This window comes from Heliconius melpomene, chromosome 21 (assembly GCF_056956725.1).
Source record: "Heliconius melpomene rosina isolate 202511_hmr_F chromosome 21, ASM5695672v1, whole genome shotgun sequence".
NCBI classification, from domain to species: domain Eukaryota; kingdom Metazoa; phylum Arthropoda; class Insecta; order Lepidoptera; family Nymphalidae; genus Heliconius; species Heliconius melpomene.
Genome location: NC_140409.1, coordinates 13,087,279 through 13,109,215, shown reverse-complemented (window position 1 = coordinate 13,109,215; position 21,937 = coordinate 13,087,279). Strand labels below are relative to the sequence as shown.

General features: G+C 33.0%; 1 protein-coding gene and 1 long non-coding RNA gene across 4 annotated transcripts; one reads left to right on the top strand and one right to left on the bottom strand.

Moving 5' to 3' along the window:
* The first annotated feature begins 273 nt into the window (after positions 1–273).
* Positions 274–18,734, top strand: LOC146527341 (photoreceptor-specific nuclear receptor-like). Of its 2 annotated transcripts, none has more exons than XM_085205994.1 (8): positions 274–888; positions 1,246–1,391; positions 5,291–5,406; positions 13,610–14,026; positions 14,246–14,401; positions 15,372–15,743; positions 17,084–17,230; positions 17,867–18,734. In XM_085205994.1, the coding sequence occupies exons 2-8, from the start codon at positions 1,249–1,251 to the stop codon at positions 18,097–18,099; spliced, it is 1,584 nt and encodes a 527-aa protein (XP_085062120.1). In that variant the 5' UTR covers positions 274–888; positions 1,246–1,248; the 3' UTR covers positions 18,100–18,734. The 2 variants fall into 2 exon arrangements, with proteins under 2 accessions (XP_085062120.1, XP_085062121.1); XM_085205995.1 differs by having other exon boundaries at positions 275–888; positions 1,246–1,364; positions 17,867–18,733.
* A 410-nt stretch (positions 18,735–19,144) lies between these two features.
* LOC146527340 (uncharacterized) lies at positions 19,145–21,616 on the bottom strand. Of its 2 annotated transcripts, none has more exons than XR_014879272.1 (3): positions 21,123–21,616; positions 19,536–19,893; positions 19,145–19,265 (listed from the first exon to the last, which is right to left on the bottom strand). It is a non-coding gene; the product is annotated as an uncharacterized LOC146527340 (long non-coding RNA). The 2 variants fall into 2 exon arrangements; XR_014879271.1 differs by having other exon boundaries at positions 19,151–19,265; positions 19,754–19,893; positions 21,123–21,614.
* Positions 21,617–21,937: the final 321 nt, after the last annotated feature.

Sequence of the window (21,937 nt, the reverse complement as noted above, 5' to 3'; positions counted from 1 at the left end):
TATGTCTTTATGAAAAATATCTACTAAGAAATGGTTCGTTGGTTTTCATATATGTATTACCTTTAAGAAATTTTTCATTTGTCAATTCAAGTCGAGAATTTGCAAAATTGATACTTGAAATAGTAGGTAGGTACTTTTCCTCTATCTTTTTAACAATATAGAAAAACGCTGTTTCTTTAGTGTCACGCTGTATCCCGCATACAGCAGAGTAGACAGAGGGAACTTAGTGTTATGACACTTCGTTTCCGACTTCCCGCCGGATTTTAGAAGCATTGCTTATTGATTAGCGGAACTCTATCCCGCGCTTTGTTTTGAAACCAGAGAAAAGAAATGGAAATATAAATTCGACGCTTGTTTAGTTTTTGCCATCAAGTCAAAAACTCAAGACAAACTGTGGCGTTGAACTCCGCCGCTCAACGTATAATGTCACGCATGCGGAGTACAGAGAGTCCCTTCACTAGATTTATGCTGCTTACCCAGCTAAAACCCAGCAACCGAATGAAATACGAAAGTAAAATTTATTTAAATTAAAAAATAAGCCTATTATAATAAATAATTTATTCTACATAAAATATATATTATACGTCGTAAGCCGTATGTCACCCGATCCCTTTCAGGCCACCGATGTATTATTAATGCAGCGAAACCGATGATGCGACAAATTTCTTTCAAAGTTGCAGAACTTGCGAGACTCTGACGAGAAATTGATTGGCCTATTGTATAAAAAATATTTAAAATGCACATATTTTTAAATTTTGTACGTTTTTTTTTTTGTAAGTTTTGTAGATAGTCGATTCTTTTTGGGGACAAGTGTTTGATAAAAATTTAATGTGAATAGAATATATCAGAATTTTATAAAAGAATAGAATAGACATTTGTATTAAGCGGGTAAGCGAGTGTTTGTAATATTTGTATAACTTTTTCCGATTACGAATCCTTGTGTTATAAGTTAAGTCGTTTTCATTATTATTTTTTTTATACTTCTCACGAGACAAGCGTGGATCCATCGTTGTGGGCATATTCATATCACATTTTTGGCGACACAGCTTTACGGTTTATTGAAGTTGTATGATAATCATAACTGTGTCCATACCCCGACTCGCACTTGACTGATTTAAGGTGCCCAAACCTTTCTCGAGGACTCGATTTCCATATACATATTAGTAATAACTCAAAAAACAACAAATATCGCCCATTCCAAAATAAATTTCCATCCATAAATCCCAATACTATTCATCTTTCCAGGAGATGGACGGCAAACCAGAAGCGCTGTGTCGAGTATGCGGTGACAAGGCGTCTGGCAAGCACTACGGAGTGCCCTCCTGCGACGGATGTAGGGGGTTCTTCAAACGCAGCATCCGCCGGTATAGTGTTGATGCTGACCATTTCCGGTTATTTTTTTGCTCTTCATGTGTGTGTGTGTGTTTTTTATTATTTTTAATACTTTATTGCACTAAAAAAACAAAGAATCAGTAGAGTAGCAATAATTACAGAAAGACAGAATACAAAGTGCAATGGCGGCCTTATCACTAAAAGCGATTTTTTTATTTTTTATTTTATTTATAGTTTTTTTTGTTGTTTTTTTAATGTTCTTAATTGTCTTGTCTTGTAAGTTTTGTGGAAAGTTCAAGCGCTATATAGTTGGTTTAATTCCTTGCACTCACAGTAATTAAGATTTTAATAGACTGTATCAGTTATATATTTCAGTTAAGATCCGTTCAAAATTTGTTTTTTTTTGTATTAGTTGCATTTCATGTAATTCTTTATTTTATTTGATTTTTTTTATGTTTTGCGTTACATTTGTAGTTGTTAATTTTGTGGAAAATTAAAGTGCTTTGATTTAGTTACATACAGGTTAAATTTTTAATGTTTTATTTTTTTTAGGTAAGTTTTTACAAAGTTTAATACTCATAGATCAATATTAACAATAATTAACTGTCTGCTCTACTGGGATCGGTCTATTATTACTGACAGGTATATTGTTGCCAATAGACCTGATATAGTACTAGTAGACCGAGTGGCGCGCCGCGCAGTGATTGTTGACGTTACTATCCCACATGATGAGAATCTCGTGAAGGCCGAAAAAGAAAAACAATCTAAATATTTGGACCTAGCCCATGAGATTACCGCCATGTGGGATGTCAATGCGACTATCATTGTGCCGATAGTGGTTTCGGTTAACGGTCTAATAGCGAAAAGCCTCGACCAACACCTTAAGAGGCTATCGCTTAGCTGTTGGATCAAGAACCGGATACAGAAGGCAGTATTACTTGAGACGGCACGTATTGTGCGGAGGTTCCTCTCTCTGGAGCCCTAGCCACCGATGGCTTGGGCCCTCGGAAGAGTGGTTTTTTATATTTTTAAATGTATCTTTTTTATAATAATTTATATTTAAAAATGTAAAATTGATTCACTAATTTAATAAAAGTATATTCTATTAACTGTGAACTCTTTGACTAGAGACATCATTTAAACATTATATCCATTTTATGCAATAATTTATAATTAAGTATATGAATCTTCAATAGTATTTTTTAGTAATATTTTGGAGCCAAAGAGTTTGTTATGCTTTAACGCGAGAACTGCTGCTGGTGGTTCAATTGAAAAAATATTTTTGTGTGACATAGTCTATTTATTGAAGAACCCTATTATACATACGTTCAGAGTTACCTTGGACACTTATAATTTGTCCTGAGGCATAGCAGGGGGCACTGCTGCGATTCAAGTAGTGAAGCGGCACGACCTTATCATGCTTTAGCAGCAGCATATCAGCAGCTCGAAGCAGTTCAAGCCATTTTCATAGATAGAAGCCTCAGATACAGAATATCATTAGTGTTTAATGTATAAATCAAGGAAAAATATTAATTATTTTGCAGTTTCAGTTGAATTTTCTAGATACATTAACTAACATTGAAATCAAATTAGCTTTTCCAAACAAAGAGTCCATCGTATGAAAATACAATGTATCTCAAAAGTAATACATATTATATTAAATTAGATGGTTTAGTGCTTGCGTTTCAGTCCCGCCGAAAATGAGGAACGGATGTCTTAATTGGTACAGAGTGTCTCAACACTAGGTCACCAAGTTCCCATGCCTACGCTGCTAAATGCGGAACACAGCGGGCATCTAAAAAAACATTTTTTTCGTACCGTACCACCATGGGGATAAAGGCATAGGTAGAAGCAAGTGCTTAAATACAATTCATAACATATCATTCAAAGTCATAACAGACAATGAAATTTATTAAATCAATTATTAGAAAAACCATCAGTAATCCTAAAGATATCGATTTATATTGTTTGAGTTAAAATAAATAAAATAAATCAGCTTCACGCTGAACATAGTTAATGTTAAGATAGTTAGTGTTTAGATACCCCGTTCCCCACTTTCCGCCGAATTCTGGAGGCATTGCGAGTTGAATGGCGGCACTCAACGCCGCGCTTTGTCTCGACACCAGACTAAAGAAATGAAAATATTAAATATTTCAATTCCTCGAGTGAGACTCAAACCCACAACCTATAGAATTTACAATCACATGCTTGTGCCTGTACGCCACGATAGTACCTGGAGGGATAAAAGAAAAGTATTAATAATAATTACGTCGAAATAATTACGTCTAATAATAAACTGTTAGTTCTTCATTATTATTATTAATAGTTATTTCACATTTGACGGACAACAATGCATGTAATTCACAATTTGCGCTTTACAAATTCATTAGAATAATAATTGAATGCCATTTTGATTGAACTCCAATTAAGGATTGATTGATTGAGAAATGGCAGAATTAGCGAAGTAAATCATTATTATGCAAATTTTACAGAATTATGTTAAAATTAGTAACTAATTTCTGCCAAAATTTGGTACTATAACAGTGTTTTTTTTTATAAAAAAAAAGTTTTCATATGTTAATATAATTTTCGTAATAAAATAGCTATAAGATAGAAGCCGTCGTGGATATCGTCTCTCTAGTAACAAGACAAAGTGCGAATATGAGCAATACCACTAAACTCGGAATGTCACGAAAATTGCGTTAACGATTACGTTAATTGACGATTACGTTAACACTAGGTTCACTAGATTCCAAAAGTAAAATAAAAAAATTAAAAGGTTATTACTAACTTAATTAAATACTCAAATTTTATTAATTACTGAGATATTTACATTAATAATATAAAAGAAATTGATGATATACGGTGTTAATATATACAATTAGTATGGATAATTACTTTTTAGTCAGAATATAGCAATATGCACATGAACCTAAAAATAATGCTATTTTATGCAAAATAGTTAAAAATTCCAAAAAGCGTAAAATGGCGCATATCGCACCAACTGAAAGCCGTGAACGTTTATCTTCACGCATCTCCCGCATTATGGGGGATTGGCAGAGCAAGCCTGGAGATAAGTCATTCTGTTCATTTTCTACCTAACTATATACTTTATATTAATAGTATTATTATTTTATATTAGATATTTTAATTCCTCGCTCTGGTAACGAGGAATAGCTCTGCTTTGAATTTCGCCACTCGACACGTAATGCCTCCAGAATTCGTCGAGAGACAGAGTGTTTTAACTCTAAATGAAACACACCCTAAAGGGGTGAAATAGGGGTTGAAAGTATGTATGGAAAAAAATTTAAATCGGCACTAATTTTTATAAAATTTGAAATTCAGACTCTTAAAAGTATTTAATTGAACACATATTTCATGGTATTCTAGAATTCTTCCTCTAAGGGTGCAAATAAGGGGTTGAAAGTTTGTATGGAAAAATCTTTAAAACGCCACCGATTATTATAAAAGTTGAAATTTAGACTCTTAAAAATATTTAATTTAGAACATGTTTCGTGGTATTAGATTATTGGTATTAGAGTTCACCCCTAAATAAGCAATCGAAGCTGCGCGCGTCCGCTAGTATTTATTTAAATGTAAATTTACCTCAATAATTGCAAAACATAAGAATAGCATGAAGCAATCATGACTTAGTGGGATAGCGTGTTACTGAAAGCACAATAGTTCTGAATTCGATCTCCATTCGCGGAGAATAATAACATTGAAATATCGCGCTTTGGCAGACAAAGTGTAGTACAAGTGTTCACTTCCTCACTCTACGCAATATCTCGAAAATCAGACAGAGAGTGGGCAGTAGAGTGTCTTAACACTATGTTCCCTTGCTCTACCTTACTATCTTCAGGGATATGTCAATACAAATTTTCGTTTCATTTCTTTCCAATTATGTTTACTTTTCTTTAATCAAAATTTTAGTTTAAAATATAAAAATTATAATTAGGAACTTGGACTACGTGTGCAAAGAGAATGGGCGGTGCGTGGTCGATGTCAGTCGTCGGAATCAATGTCAGGCTTGTCGGTTTTCCAAGTGCCTGCGCGTCAACATGAAAAAGGATGGTAAGTGCACCAACTTATATGTAGAGTTAAAAGGTCAGCTTTTTGATATTTACACAATATTTTTTAAGATTGTTTATTTAAATTTAAAAAATCGTGGTCAGTAGTGGCGCAGGGGCACAATGTGTGATTGTAAACGCGACTGGTTGTGGGTTCGATTGCCATTCGAGGAAATGAAATATTGAATATTTTAATTTCCTCGCTCTATGATGAGACAAAGGGGGCGTTGGGTTTCGCCATTTAACACGAAATGCCTCAGGAATTCGGCGGAAAGTGGGGAATTGAATTGTTTTAATATAAACGGAGTGTTTTAACACTAGGTTCCCAGATTCCCTCTATCTATCCCTGCTATGTGCAGAATACAGTATGATGATTTAAAAAGCGTCCATTTTTTTCAAAATGTAGAGGTATCAAGCTGAAATTGGAGCAGTCTCTCGCATTGGACCACAAGAAAAAAAAATAAACTTCTGAACCAACGTAATCAAAAATTCATTCAAATTCACTAATTCATCAATTCTATTAATTCAGCACTTCCCATAGGCAAAACCCACAAGTATAAATTTGAATTAATAAACTATAAAAGTGATAACTTATCGTATATCAGAGAAAAAAAAACCACTATTAATATATATTTGTGCCGTTGAATTTTAATACTGGATTTGATACGGAACCCTCATTGACCGGGGTAATTCTCGCCCTTAACCGGATTTTTTTTTTACACCACTACTTAAAATGAATAGTATGGCTAGCCGCAAAGGTCATAAAGTCCACGTAAACAAAATTAATGAAATTAAATTAAATTTGATCATTTTGAGGTCAGTCGTGGCTCAGCTGGCTGTGGTAATGACGAAAAGTGCGGCGATAAGTTACGCCACTCAACACGCAATGCCTCCAAAATACTGCGAAAATTAAAAGAAAGGGATTGTCTTAATGAGAATAAAGAGACTTAACATTAGATTCCCAGATTGCTTTGCGTACCGTGCTATGTGCGGGATACAGCGTGAAGCTAAAAAAATTATATTATTTTCGCATTACAAAAATAATCTTAATGTTCAAATAATTACAAATTCAACCCTCGATTATTGGTTAAAAATTCAGTCGATGAAGCTTAATAGCGGTTAACAGTTTATACAAAACGATAACTGTGTATCAGTTGAGTTTACACTATTTATTACTTATTACTAGTATTACATCCTGACTTCTTGTTTTTTACTGGACAGTGAGAGCGCAGTGGTAAGACACTCCGTTCTACACTTTCTGTCTATTTTATAGATGTAGATAAATACAGCAGAGCGTCTGTTGAACGATTCCCATTCAGACAATTGCTTTGATCTACCATGTAAGCCTTGTTAAGACAGAATTTCAGTTCAGTTCTGAAGACAGTTCAGTTTCACTACTTAAGAGCTGTCTCGAAAATTAAAAAGAATGTGAGGAATGGATTCTCTTAATACTACATTCCTTCTGCCCACCGTTCTATACGGCGAGAAAATTATTTTAGATGATGCATATCGAACAACATTGCCAGATTTTTCCTTGGAGAAAAGCGGGATTTTAAGTGTTTTAAGCAAAATTGCAATATGCAATAGTCTTTCGCCATAGCGAGACAGAAAAAATATAAATATCAGTACTTTTTATTTCTTATCTGTCTATAATGTGACAGATAGCAATGTACATTTAAAGGAACCAATTTAAATAGTAATATACTTTATATATCAGAATAAGACATAGGCTCTCATTTATATAAACATTTTGTATAATTTGGCTATAACTATAACATCTATAACGCCGGCTTCAAACTGTTGTTGTACAACACGTTTAAGCCGGCGAAGCCGCTCTTGGGTCGCTAATAATCTGTAAATAAAAAAACAAAATTTCCAATAGTTTTGTAAATAATAGTAGCAACAGAAAAAAAACTAGGGAAAAATATTTAAATGTATCGAATTGATGTAACAGAGTGTCGTTGACACAAGAGTGGATTGAAGAACAATTTTCCACTACGGGAAATTGAATTTATAAAGTATCTGTGGTACGTACGAATGCGGATGTATATTGTATTTTATTACCAAACTTTTTACAATACTAACAGAAAAGCCAATATATTTTTAATTGATATTAAACTTGTGCAAATATGAACATCTAAAACACTTTTTTTTTAGCCTCACCCTTTTACTTGCATATAGAGAGAACATAGTGTTGATACACTCCATCAAGTAGCAAACATATCGTTTACGATCATGACCTTATGAGTTAATATCAATTAAAAGTTAATTGACCTCTTTAAGTACATCTGTAGGAGTTGCCAGCAACTCAGATTTCGCATATTTCGCAATCACAGTTCATGTAGAATTTAGTAGGTATACCTAATCATGTGTCAGTTTTGTAATAATATATGTCGGTCGCTCTGTTAACAAAACCAAATTAATTCTACGAGGAAATGAATGATGGATGAATTGTGAATTTATTTTTATTGAAAATAGTTTCATTTCTCTAATTGTCAATGGAACCCATAGCCGCCGCTGCCGCTAGGCTGCCTATGACGGCCTCAAAGTAATTACCTACTTGTTCTGTAACAAGGCAAAGATTCGGCGGAAAGTCGAGAACGCAGTGTCAATACTAGGTTCCCTCTGCTTACTCTACTATATGCGTGACACAACGTAAAGTAGAAAAAAAAATCATGAATGTTAATTTGATATTCAAATCTATAATATTACGCCAAAATCAAATCTAAATCGTCCGTTTGAAACTAACCACTAAACTTACCCTTATAGACAGACATACTTATATATATAACAAACAAGAAAAATGATCGCAAAAATTCTCGCGACAAACACCCACTCGCCTATCAAATAAAGTATTTATCCAGGCCTCCGATCTCTAGCATGTATTTTCCATTAGGAGACACTTGAAGTATTTGCGGGAACAGAAGTGTTAGAGTGGGGAAAAAAATTGTAAAGGAAGATCGGGGAAGGGCAGAGAAGGCAAGTGGATGTTTGATTTACACCGCAGCCCGCGATTTCTCACGAACCGCCTTGTTCTAAACATTATATTATGATCAATTTCCATTAGATTTTGTAAAGATGTCGCCATATCATATTCCTTTAGTCTTTTTATGACGTAATTTTATAGCTGTGACAGTGCATGTTGTTTAATTTAATAGATTGGTAGGGGAGTTTGTTTTTTTTAGGTAAATGTAAATGATATTCACTTTGTTCGTATGGTGTTTGTATTTAGTGTTTTTTTTAAGATTCATCCATTTTGGAAATAAGTTAAATTCTTTTTCTTTATCAATTTTATTTTACAGAGGTGTTGTGTGGTGGTTGTAGGTTCTGTTCCCATTAGGGGAAGTGATTATATTTATTTATTTTTTCATATCCTTGCTCTGGTAGACAAAAAGCGTCGATATGTGTCGAATGTCTTAATACTAGATCCCCTAGAAAGCAGGCAGGTGCACCTCTATCTACTCCAGTATAAATTATCTTTAAACAGACGGAAAATCGAAAAATTTCTTCTCCCGCTTCACCTATCCGAATATTTATTTAAGTGTATTTAAGAATAATCTATATCTATATATATAATAAAACTGTAAAGGGGGTAAAATCTGTACATTGAATATAAACTAAAAAAAACACTTCAGGGGGACTCAATACAACTAATAGAAGGTAAAAATATGATTTTTGGAATTCTTGTCTGTCTGTCTGTCTGTTGTGACTCTTTAACTCAAAAACTACTGGACAGATTTAAATGAAACTTCTTTTGTTGCATAGCTATTAGTCTTCGGCAACATATAGGCTATAATTTATTTTGATAGTCCGAATACCTGATGTGAGACCCTAGCAGCCCGCCTAATCTATAAGAGATATCAATACAACGAATTAGGAAAAGTTATTCAACGTGATGAGCATTTTCTGTTGACATAAAAAAAAATTGAATCCAATGTGGAACCCCAGTCACCCAGCTAAACTTTACATATAATTCGTCAGTCGTCTTAAAATAAATTATTCTACGTAATAAACATTTGTTTTGACGTTTACGTAATACCATAATTATTATTTAAAATGGTTCAACACCAAATGATATAAATTTAAGTAAATATTTTTAATGAATATATACAAATTAAATAAAATTTAAAAAGAAAATCCATAAATCGGTAACATATATGTGTATCATAAGTAGGCACAAGCACCGGACTGTATACACGACAGGTTCTGAGTTCGATTCCTACTTGAAGAAATGAAATATTTAATATTTTCATTACCTCACTCTGGAAGGAGGCAAAAGTAATTTTATAATATCAAAACGAGAGTAGCTGAACCGATTTCGGTAATTCTTTTTTTATAATATTCCTTGAAATACGAGGATGGTTCTAACGGGCAGAAAAAAATTAAAATTTACCAGAAAAGGTCCAGAAACATGACTTTTCTATATTACCATACAAAAGATTCGTGTTAATATCTACTTAAAAGTCAATTTGGACTTTAATACACTACTATAAAGTTTAAATGTTAGTAGCTGGATTCCTGGAAGGCAAAACAATTGAGTGACGTTAGTATCGTATAAATATTATAGCCCAAGAACCCAGAGCTGCCAGACCGACGTCATTTTAGCAAAGGTGAAATTTTGAGGACTATTAGTCTTACATGTAGTTAAGACAGTATGCTTACTCACTAACTTGAAAATGGGATCCTTTCAGAGGTAGAGAAAAATAACCGTATATCTCTTTTTGGAAAAATGATAAAGCCATCGGATTGATCTGGTTGCTTAGGGTCTGGGGCTAGAGGGGTCTTGAAATAGTCCGTAAATAATATATTACAAATTTTAAATTTACTTTAATGTAATTTGCCCCAATTTTGAAGAACCTTTATGACGTCTGGCAGAAGTAAAGGTCCACGTGAAAGAATGTGAAATATACATTTTTTACTTTAAAACATATATAAAAACTCTCTTCCTTACTTAAGGGAGCGTTTTCAATTAACACTTCCAAGTGAAAGACCTGTACGCTCATGTGTAACTCTAAGAAAGCTTGAGTGTCCTATATTTAATACCTCTTTCTATGAAAAATCCTTCACAGTTCAAGCAGTGCGCTTATGGAACTCACTACCTAACTCTATATTGTCGGGCAATCCATCTCTAAATACTATTAAAATCAAATTAAAACAACATTTCTTAATCTCAATTAGAATCTTTAGTAGTCGCTTTGTCTTTTTTTTATTAATTTTCTTTTTTTGTTTCAACTCTTTTATGTCATTGTATATATTTATGTAGGTATAGTAATATTGATTAATATTATGTATTTTTGTATGTAGGTTTATTATTATTATTAACATTATATTAAAATACCGCCCCGCACCCGAATCATTTCTTTTAACATCCGCTACATTCAAGGGTTTCTGGTTGAGATCTCTATTAGAGATAAGTTATCCATTGTACACATTTTTTCTGTTATCATAAGTTTTCTGTACTTTCTTTATTGTGTGGTACATAAATAAATGAGAAAAAAAAGAGACTTTCTTCTTTAACGCAACTGGAAGTGTGCTTTAAGTTGGCACTATCTCAGAGATAGTGTTTTTTTAAGTTAGAGAGTCTTAAGTACATATTAGACTATCAATCCTTAAAATTTCAGCTTTGTTAAAATGATGTAGGTCTGGGGGCCCTGGGATCTCAGTCTGTTAATGTCAATATTTGTCAATATTTCTATGGTAAGATGTCAATTGAAATGTAAACGTCTCATTGTGCGTCTATATTACTAAATCTAAAAGCCACAAATTTTATAAAATTAATAAAGTGTTGTGTATTTGTGACTTACAAAAAATGCCTTTTATAAGGCGGTGGACAAATTTAGCCAGAAGAATCTAATCTAAAAAATCTAAAACGTGACCACGATAGTTGACTGATAATGTTGCAAATTTGAATCGAGCTGCTTTTTGTTACGATATATCTATATATACGATATAGATCTTTACTGGCTGCCAAACACACTGATGTAAATGAATTAAATATAAATTTTCAAGATGGCATTCCTGGCAAAATAAGGACACATAAGTCAGTTGATACGGCAACTAATGAACATGATGTCGTGAACTATCCACCGGAATTTTTAAATTCACTTGATTTTCCAGGATTGCCGCCTCACAACCTTCAATTAAAGCTTGAATGTGTAATTATAATGTTGCGAAATATTAACCAACTGAAACTTTGTAACGGCACACGATTAGCGATAAAAAATAATGAATAACGTAATAGAAGCAATCATATTAAAAGGAAAGTATAAAGGAGAAGACTTTTTGATGATGCGGGGCATCCCAATGATTTCGACTGACATACCATTCGAGCTTAAAAGACTACAGTTTCCAGTACGGCTTGCTTTCGCAATGACTATAAACAAATCCCAGGGGCAGTCATTAAGTGTTTGTGGTATTAATATAGCATGGTTTGTTGTATGTTGTCTGTTCCCGTGTTGGAAAACCATCTGCTCTGTTTGTTTACGCGCCAGATAACCAAACAAAAAATAACGAGTACCATAAAGTACTACAATGAAAATGACACTGAATTTAGAATAAGTAAAAATAAAATAAAATATAATAAGTAGGCATCATAATAAGATATCGGAAATTGTTATTTTTATTATAATTTTTAATGAATATTATAAGAATTAAAAATGATTTAAGTTTTTATTTTTTTTATCTTACTAGCTGACCCGGTGTCGCTAATAGCAGAATAAAAAAAAATCGACTGTTAGGCGATACGAAGTTCGCGGGTCTGCTAGTTAAATATAAATTATTTTAGTGTTATACTCTAACTAAACCGTAATTTAAATCTTTTGGGATTTTATTTGATTTTACTCGCAAAATATGTCTTATTTATAGAAAAATATATAGTTATTTCACATTTTTCTCAATAAAAGGTAGCCTATATGTTGCTCCTCAACACTTTCTATCTTGCAGTGTTAGTCTTACAACCAAGATTGCCCAGACAAACAGAAAGATAGAACCAGAGACAATATTTTTTAAATCATTTGTTTTACTATCGTGTCCATAGCACTTGGAAAAACACGGTTATTTTAAGAACACAAACAGATTTTTAATATTTATTAATATGTATATTTACGAGCCAATATTTTTAACATGTTATACATACATACAATACATAGATAGCCTTTTGTTACCACGTCCTTTCAACAATGGGTGACGATAGGCAGGCGTCGATACGCTGGTAGCCCGCAAGCTTACAAATGACATGTGACGTCACGCCACTTAGCACTGTTCAATATACTATATTGTTAAAGTGGCACTAGAGTGAAACTGGAAAGGCAACGGTTGTGGGTTCGATCCCCACTCGAGAAAGTGAAATATTTATTTACGTTTATTTTTCCATTTCTTCGCTCTGGTGACGATGCAAACAGCGGTGTTGAGTTCTGCCACTCAACATTAATAAATAATAATGCCACTGCGCCATGACGGCCCCACTTATTATTATATATGTTATTATTATATTATTTTTAGATAAAAGATCTTCATAGTCAGTACATCTACATACCCAAAATAATACCTACTAAAATACTTACCTACACACATTTCAAGCCCAGAAGAGTCTCTCAATACGTCGTTCACACGAGCATAGAATACGTCATGCACAAAACCTACGCAATGTTTACTTTCGTTCATAATCGTGTAACATGTCAACACCTATTGCCCCCCTTACTTATCTATATATATAAAATCGAAAGGTCACTCACTCATCACGAAATCTCAGAAACTACATGTCCTAGGAATCTCAAATTTTGCATAGGAGTTACTTATAGCACGTAGGTGCTCGCTAAGACGGGAATTTGCAATATTCGATTTCTAAGGGGTTGTTTTTGGGGTCGAAAGTTTGTATGAAACTTCGTTACTACAAATGCTAGGCGTCTCAAATTTTACATAGACGTCACTAGGACGTAGTCATGGAGACAGAAATTGATAATAACATAGTTCACGCGGGTGAAACCGCGAGCGGGCCGCTAGTATTATATAAGCGAACCGCCCTTCTTTTAAATTGATATTAATATATTGTGTACGCAAAGCGTTAAGTTCATTTAAGATATAATAATGTCTCAAAAACTAAGGGGAATTTGGATAACGGAATGTCATAATACTAAGTTCCCCCCGACTACCCTACTACATGCGGAATACAGAGTGAAAATTTTATTATAAAATGTTTTTTTTTCCAGCTGTTCAACACGAACGAGCACCGAGACAAATAACGAACCAACACCAGCTAGCTCTACAAAAGCTGAGCTACAGCTTGGCTCGACCTTCATTCTTCCCCACCCCCACTCCTATAGGCCTTCCTAATTTCCCCCACTACCAATACAGTTCATTGTCAGATCGCACACACAACTTTTTAGAGAATCCAACATTCCAGGCTTTCCCGCGATCTCCTGACCCTCTGTCAATGGATATTACCAACTTGGGACCTCTTTTCAATAGTCCTAACCCATTAAATCCATTAAATCCATTCAAGATTCCTCTCTTCCCGGCGCCGATGCACTATTCTGTTCCGCACCCGAGATATTTAAGCACAAACATTTTCTACCCGCCCATATTATCGCCGGAAAACAATTCACCTTTATGCATGGACGGTCAAAGTAAATATTCTCTCCTTATTTTATTTATTAGTAAAATGTAAAAGTATATTGAAATGCAGAATAAAATTATTTTTTTTTATATTACACTTTTGGAGTTCTATACGTCAGTCCTCTGTCATATTTTGATAGTCAAATTTCCTTTAACTAAAAAATTGTTTAAAATACAGATTTTTCTCTGTTGATCTCTGTCTTTTATTAACAAGTTTACTTGCGTTTAAGGTGCATTAACCAATAATTTGTGCTCAAACAAATATCATGGGGCTTTTGGTAATGATATATCAGAAAAACCCGATTCACAATTTAATGACAAAATAAAGGAAGATGAAGTGTCCAGTTCAGAGGAGGCTTGCAAAACTGAATCTAATGTTGAGAGTAGTGAGTATTTGTAAAAGCGTCTATTATTTTATGCGGAAATTTGATATTATAGGATTGGAGAAGTCTTTAAGGTAAGTTATTTGGCACAAAAAAAAAATATTACATTTCATCACTATTTATTTCAGGCTACCCGTGGCGCAGGGTCACAGACGTGTGACTGTAAACGGACAGGTTATGGGTTCGATACCAACTTGAGGAAATTAAATATTTAATATTTTCATTTCTTCACTCTGATGTCGAGGCAAAACGCAGTGTTAACTTCAAGCCACACAATATTTCCAGAATACACCAAAAAATGATGAGCGGAGTGTCTTAACACTAAAGCCAGCCTACCCTCTGCCTACTTACTGTTAAATAAATAAATAAATATTATTTATTATATACTAAAGTAAATAACTCAACGGGCCATAGCGAATTTTAACGGCGAGCATTGCGATTAAACTGCCCCGCATTCTGCGCACCGCGACACCGTTAACGCGATATTTGATGAATTCTATGATTTGATAGCGAAATTTAACGCCTATTGTTCCCATTCCGCTACACTAAGCGCGTATAATGCATGTCGTAGTCATTGTATAGTTTATGTTAATCAATCTCACTCTCACTCTCACCTCCCATATCGCCTGCCTTGTCTTGCAGCCTGGATAATGGCAGCACATACAGTGGTAATAAAAATACATTTAACGCGTAATAAGTCATGTTTTCTGATGGCTTATTTTTACCTTGTTTTTAAATTGATTAAAGGCAATTTTGGGCTTCTTAATAACCACCCTTCTCCCTGAAAAATATCTGTAGAACGTATCTACAGATATTTTTCAGGGAAAAGGGTGGGCTTGAGATTTGAATAGATTTTGTTCGTATTATTTTTAAACTTTTCAGGTTATTTTTTTTGTTGGTAAAATTTCTGGGGTGGACACATGGCCCACCTTATTCCTATGTCCATATTAACAACAATACACTATTTCCACAGAAAATATTCAAAACTCAAGTAAATACGAACCACCCGTTCATTACGTAGCAAGAAACGAGAAGCAACATTTTGGTACGACATTACAAAAGAACGACCTAACCCTCATAGACACATCTAGAACGTTCCAAGCGGAAACCACTACACAAGGCGTCGACGAAACCGGAAGTAAAATAAAGGTTCACAGTCCACTGCTCACCGACATGGAGATGTACGATCCGGCGGCCAAAGTATTGGTAGCGACAGTGAAGTGGTTACACAGTGTGCCACCGTTTGTACAGATCACCCAAAGTGAACAAACAAGCTTGCTGCAGAGCAACTGGAAAGAGCTCTTTATAATGCACGCGGCCCAATACTCCTTCTATTTCGATGAAGGTATCTCTATTGGTATTTATATCAAGTATATAGGATATATTATGAGGCCTTCGTGGCGCAGCGGCACAAGGGTGTGACTGTAACGCGACGCTTGTGGGTTCGATCCCCACTCGAGGAAGTGAAATATTTATTTACGTTTATATTTCCGTTTCTTCGCTCTGGTGTCAAACAAAGCACGGCGTTGAGTTCTGCCACTAAGCACGCAATGCCTCCAGAATTCGGCGGAAAGTGGGGAACGGAATGTCGTAACATTAGGTTCCCTCTGCCTACCCTGCTGTGTGCGGGATACAGCGTGAAGCGTGATTTAATTTGATTTTTTTATAGGATATATACATACGTACACTATAAATAGTGTTAGAGTAGGTAGGTACTATATAGAGTAGGTATGTATAACAGATTGTCATTGTTGTTAAAAAGATTTTTTTAGCTTCACTAAGCTGCATGCTGCATTCCATATATAACAAGGTAAATAGAGAGAACCTAATGTTCGTCACTCCGTTCTCTACTTTCTGCCAAATTCTGGAGGCATTGTGTGTTGAGTGGCAGAACTCAACGCCGCAATCAAACTCCGTGCCGCTGCGCTACGACTTCTGCAAATACTTTTTTTTGCCTCAATATATAATAAATATGATATACGTTACTTCTCTTACATATTATAAATAATTATCATGCAAAACATAAAAGAAAAACAATTTATTCAAGAGTATTTTTGTCCAAAAAACGTAATTGCTATAAAATAAGATATTGAAAGATCATAGTTAGTTATTTAAGAAGATTGTATAGAAAGCTCATCAATCACCCAGTGATGTCACATCAAGCTAGAGCTTCACCAATAATTAGTTGAGAGCCTCTCTCTAGCATACGTTTATGTTTGTGATATACGAGTACGTACGACCAACGAGTCCGTCGTTTGACAAAATGTGGCACTAGGTCTGTAAACATTGCCTTAACTACAACGGAATGAACGGAAATTTAAATATACCAATATATTATAAGCCTATATATCAAAATAAATTAAATTCTGTCTTAAGTAAATACTAATGTTAGAAAGTGTATTATTCTCAGAACAATTGCTATGGATTCAAATTGAATTATATTAAAAATATTTAAAATTCTTTTCGTCATCATTTTAGTTCCGCCAATCAACACGCATCGTAAGGACTGAAAGTGCGGAACAGAGTACATTACTCGTAGATTAACGTGAAGCTATTTCAAAGCATAGTAAAATACTAATATTTTTTAAACTTAACTTCACGCTTTATCCCTAGCGGGGTCTCTACAATATTTTATATTTTTTATTTTAATACTAATATATTTTTATTAAAACAAATAATTTCCAGATTACGTGTCATCAGTTATCGCATCGAAGCGGCCCAGTATCAAGGAGGAGCTCAGGAAATTGACAGCTCTTCTAAAGAGGATAGCGCAGTGTAGATTAGATAAAACCGAATACGAATGCTTGAAAACATCACTATTGTTTCGGACAGGTAATTTTCCTTATTGATAAAGAAAATAATTTAAAAAAATCTTGTATGTAAAATATTTTTTTTCAATATATTTTTACGACTTTATTTTCTTTTTTTAGCTTCATGTACCGGAATTTAATATATACAGTCCTAATTTTTTTTTAAAACGTCATATGCCTACGCCTATATATACAATTGTCATATAATCAACAACAATATCTTATATCTACATACATATGTCGCAATTCTACAATTAAATAAACGAAATTAAAGAATAGCTATGCTAGAGTCTGTTATAGGTCCTTTTACTTTAATGAGACTTTTTACTAATATTAAATTTTAATAAATTTTTCGTTTGGGCGGCGTAATTCAGCACCGCACTTAGCGGCAATATGAAAACAATTCATTTCCCCGAATAGAGATCGAACTGACTACTACTACTGACTCACGTGTACATTTTATATAAAATGTAATTAAAACACATGCAATGCAATGCAAACACATTTAATCCCGGCGTTAGGTTCCGCCACTCAACACGCTACGTTTCGGTTGTTTGGCCGGGCGTGGGAACCGAGTGTCTTAAACACTAGTGACTCGGTCGGAACACAGTGTGAACCGTTTTAAGTCCTATATCATAAAAATATGACATCCCAACAGATTGTCTGGACATATCAACTACACAAATGGAGATGACCCAAGAAAAGATATTAGTGCAGTTAGAGCGACACTGTTCCGGAAAGGAGTTAAGATTCGCAAGACTCATGCTAGTATTGCCCAGCATCTGTTGTCTTGCTAACACTGATCTCTTGGAACATCTTCTGTTTTCTACTTCCTCTAATGAAGATATTAATGCGATACTTTGTAGAATATTAGCATATACTGTGGCTTAATTTTATTATAAAAAAGGTGTCCGAAGTTTTTTTTTATTAAATCAAATATTATTGCGGAATTGTACATATCTTTGTATAGATTTAAGTAAAGTTATTTTTCGGGAGATTGTTTTTTTCCAATGTTTATTAATAATAAAATAACGTATTGGGTACTTATTATATTTTTTTAAATATAAATTTATGGACTGTAAAAGAATAGAAATGATAAAACTTATTTTGGGAATCCCCTAAATCTTCTACAAAAAGTTGTAACTATATTTTTAGTCTGTGTATAAAATATAAGTTTACAAATTAAGTTATCATAAGTAATTAAATTACATTTTTGATAAATTTATCGTAACAAAATATTAAATATTCTAGTCAATGTCAGTAGTCATTTTCAATTATTTAATTAATACTATAGTTCTAAGATTAATAATAATGTATATAAAAAATGTAAATAAATAAATATGTGCTCCAAAATTTTTTTGTACATATAATTAACTCGTCCGAAATCTGTTATTATGCTACAATACGTTCAACAAATAATTAGTACACAATCTTTTTACAATCAAACGAGAATTTCATATTGAAATTTGTGAACAATATTAATTTTGTATCATATTATTATTTTTTGTAAATTAATTTACTTCATAATTTAATAAATATAATATGTTTTATTATTTCAATTCATAATTTATTTTAAAATTTGCATTACTCGAAATAAAGTAACTATAAATGTTTTATATTATTTTATGTTAATAATGTCGCAACGCAGATATATTTAAAGTCAAATCAAATTTATGAAGCCAATAAAAAGGTATAAATATATTAGTTAGGGAGGCGAAGCAGCAAACTCGGGATTTACTCGAGCGTCTTTGAGACCTATTGTGTTGCGAAGCTTAGATGATAACAAGAAAAAAATGTCATATAATACATATCGTTTGACCGGTGGGGTGAGAGGCTATACATTTTCAAAAATGTAACCGAAAGTCCCTTCTTCGCCGCCCCTACTATATCTAGGTTCAGAAACTTGATGTCACGCTTTCCCTAGTGGAGTGCCAAATGCATATCTCTTTCTCCTCTTCCTCCTACTCTCCTCATCTCCTATCTTCACCTCTGGGTTCTTATGATTTTTACATGACCTTCCTCCATTGTCATCCATCATGTGTTCTCAAAAATGTTAGCTAGAGGTGGAAAACGAATTGATTTAGGTGTCAATTGAACTACACAGATACATTATACGACAAGATTATTTTTATTTACAGAAATAAATAAGGAAACTAGTCAAAGATTCAATTCATCATTATGGTACAATGTGACTGGGTGCGGACCTACATGGGAATCACAAAGTTTGTTGTCTAATTAAAATGCTTTCACAACAATATTAGGTGGTCTGTGCATCTCTCAGTCTAGTATTACTATAAACATATTTTTATATAAATATATCTTTTTACCTTTGTAATATTACTTTAGAAGTATAGATAATAAATTGTATGCTATCTTATTGACATGTATATCTCTCAAACCATTAGAGATATGTCGAGAGAATATGCTAGTAGGTAACCTTCGCTATTTCTGCTCATTTCTAGAAGAAAGAAGAGAGAAGGAACGCTGCTCTAATCAAGCCTATATAATTTGTTGTTAATAAACGTCATGTTTCCAGTGCTCTTACTAAGCCGAACTTTCGAGGCATTACGTGTTGAGTTTCGCTACTCGCAGTGTCTCGGATATTCGGCGAAAAGTGGGTATCGGTATGACTTAACACAAGATAACCCTCTGTCTACCCTGCTATTCACGGGATACAGCGTGAAGCTGAAAAAAAATAACGTACACCAGTAAGAAAATCTTAAGTATATAATAAAAAATCTATAAAGAATTAACATCAGTATATAATAAGTTCCATTTAAATTGAATGAAACCTAATCCTTATATAGGTATTTGAATATAAAATAAGTTACACAGTTAAATTTGAATTTACGCCAAAATTATAACAATCGTATGAATGCTTCTTCTAAAACCGTTTATTACAGGAAATATTAATAAATAAAAAAATATCCAATAAAAAACTGTTAAAAAGAAAAAAACTATTCCAAATATTAAATCATCGTGAATAATTAATATAACACTGATATATGAAATAACAATCAGATCTACCATACTGAATAAAATAACAGTCCACTGATACAATAAAATTAACGACTCATTATGACTTATAGCAGCAATAAGCAATATAAGGTACACTGAGAACATTAAAATACCTGCTACAGTATAAATATGAACTACTACCTGTGTTGATACACGACTAAAGCCGATTTTGAGTAACATCTCTTCGCCGATGAAATAAATATATATATAACATAAACTTATAAACAAGCCGCAAATAGATATAATGATAGTGGCCGTTCTAGGTAAGATGCAAAAACAGCAAATTTGCGTTGACAGACAATATTTGTTAAATATACTGGCGCCGAAATTATTCTGGAAGTTTAAGTCGGGTAAAGTAAAAAAATATTTTTTGTTATTATTGTAAGAATAAGTTATTTATATTGTAATATTATAGTTGTGAAATTGCACTACCGTGCCAAATATTTATATAATTATTACAAATCGTGGAGTGGATCGCAAAGCAATCAGATTTGTAGGCTAAAATATACATATTAATATTATATCCTTATACATTAACTTCTCAATTGAAATCTAAATTTCATTTTATACTATAAGAATTATTTATATAACAAAAACTAAACAATAAACATATAAACAAACCGGTTTAGTATTCAAAGTATATTTTTTTTTAGCCGGAGGCATATTATTGGTATAACATATAATATATTCGAGGTTTATTCTTTGATTGACAAATGTCAAAATATTCTTAAATATTGTCTTCTATCAGAATTATGTGATAGCATTTATTAGATTTTTAAAAGAAATATAAATTATATGCAAACCTGCTGTATATATTTGAAATATAATGTAAAGGAAAAAACGCTGATAAAAGTTAACTCTTAATTACAAAATGTATTGCACGTTGAGATTATTACCTCAGAGAGTTTATTTGCAATTCTGACTTCTGTTATTCTGTAAATAAAAAACTAATATTTCCCGCCAATATCTCCATAATGAAGTTGTTTCGATACAATTAGATGCAGTGCACACTGGACAGTGTTCAAAATAGTGTAAGTATTTATATAGTTAGGAGACTTCTGTGCTACAAATGTCAACTGTCAAATATAGTACTGCAATGTGTCAATGTCACTGTCAATGTCTTCCGCTCCCGCTCTTTTCATTTTGTTATTAAGTTACTAATTTAAGCGGGAAGACATATTTGGCCCTCATATACTTGAGGTTACACGTGTTGTAGTCGATGTGATTTGTTACTAGGTTGTTAATAGATCATTATTAGCAAGTTATAAAGTAATTTAAATGTTTTAATTAATAAATAATATGAATTGGTTAAAAGAGCTGCTATAATTAACACTGAGTAAATACCTATATGTGTTTTCGAATGTTGTTAGTGTTTTATATAAGTTTCTAGTTATTTATACTTCATTTTATAGTTATTTAGATTTTTAATAAATAAGATTGTATTTGTAACATTAGTGTTGTATAGTTTTATTTTCATATTTCACTTCTGAAACCTAATTATATTATAATGACTGTATTTTAATGCCTATATACATTATTTTAAATAATTTACTTCTTAATAAAATTTAATTTTTACTACAAAATAATGGCAATTTACAATAGCGTGTTTAAAATATTACGATGTTAAATATTGTATTTTGAATAATTTTTCAACAAACTATTTTTTATCTGTATATACACATTTGACATTTGGTCGTGCGCAAATATTATA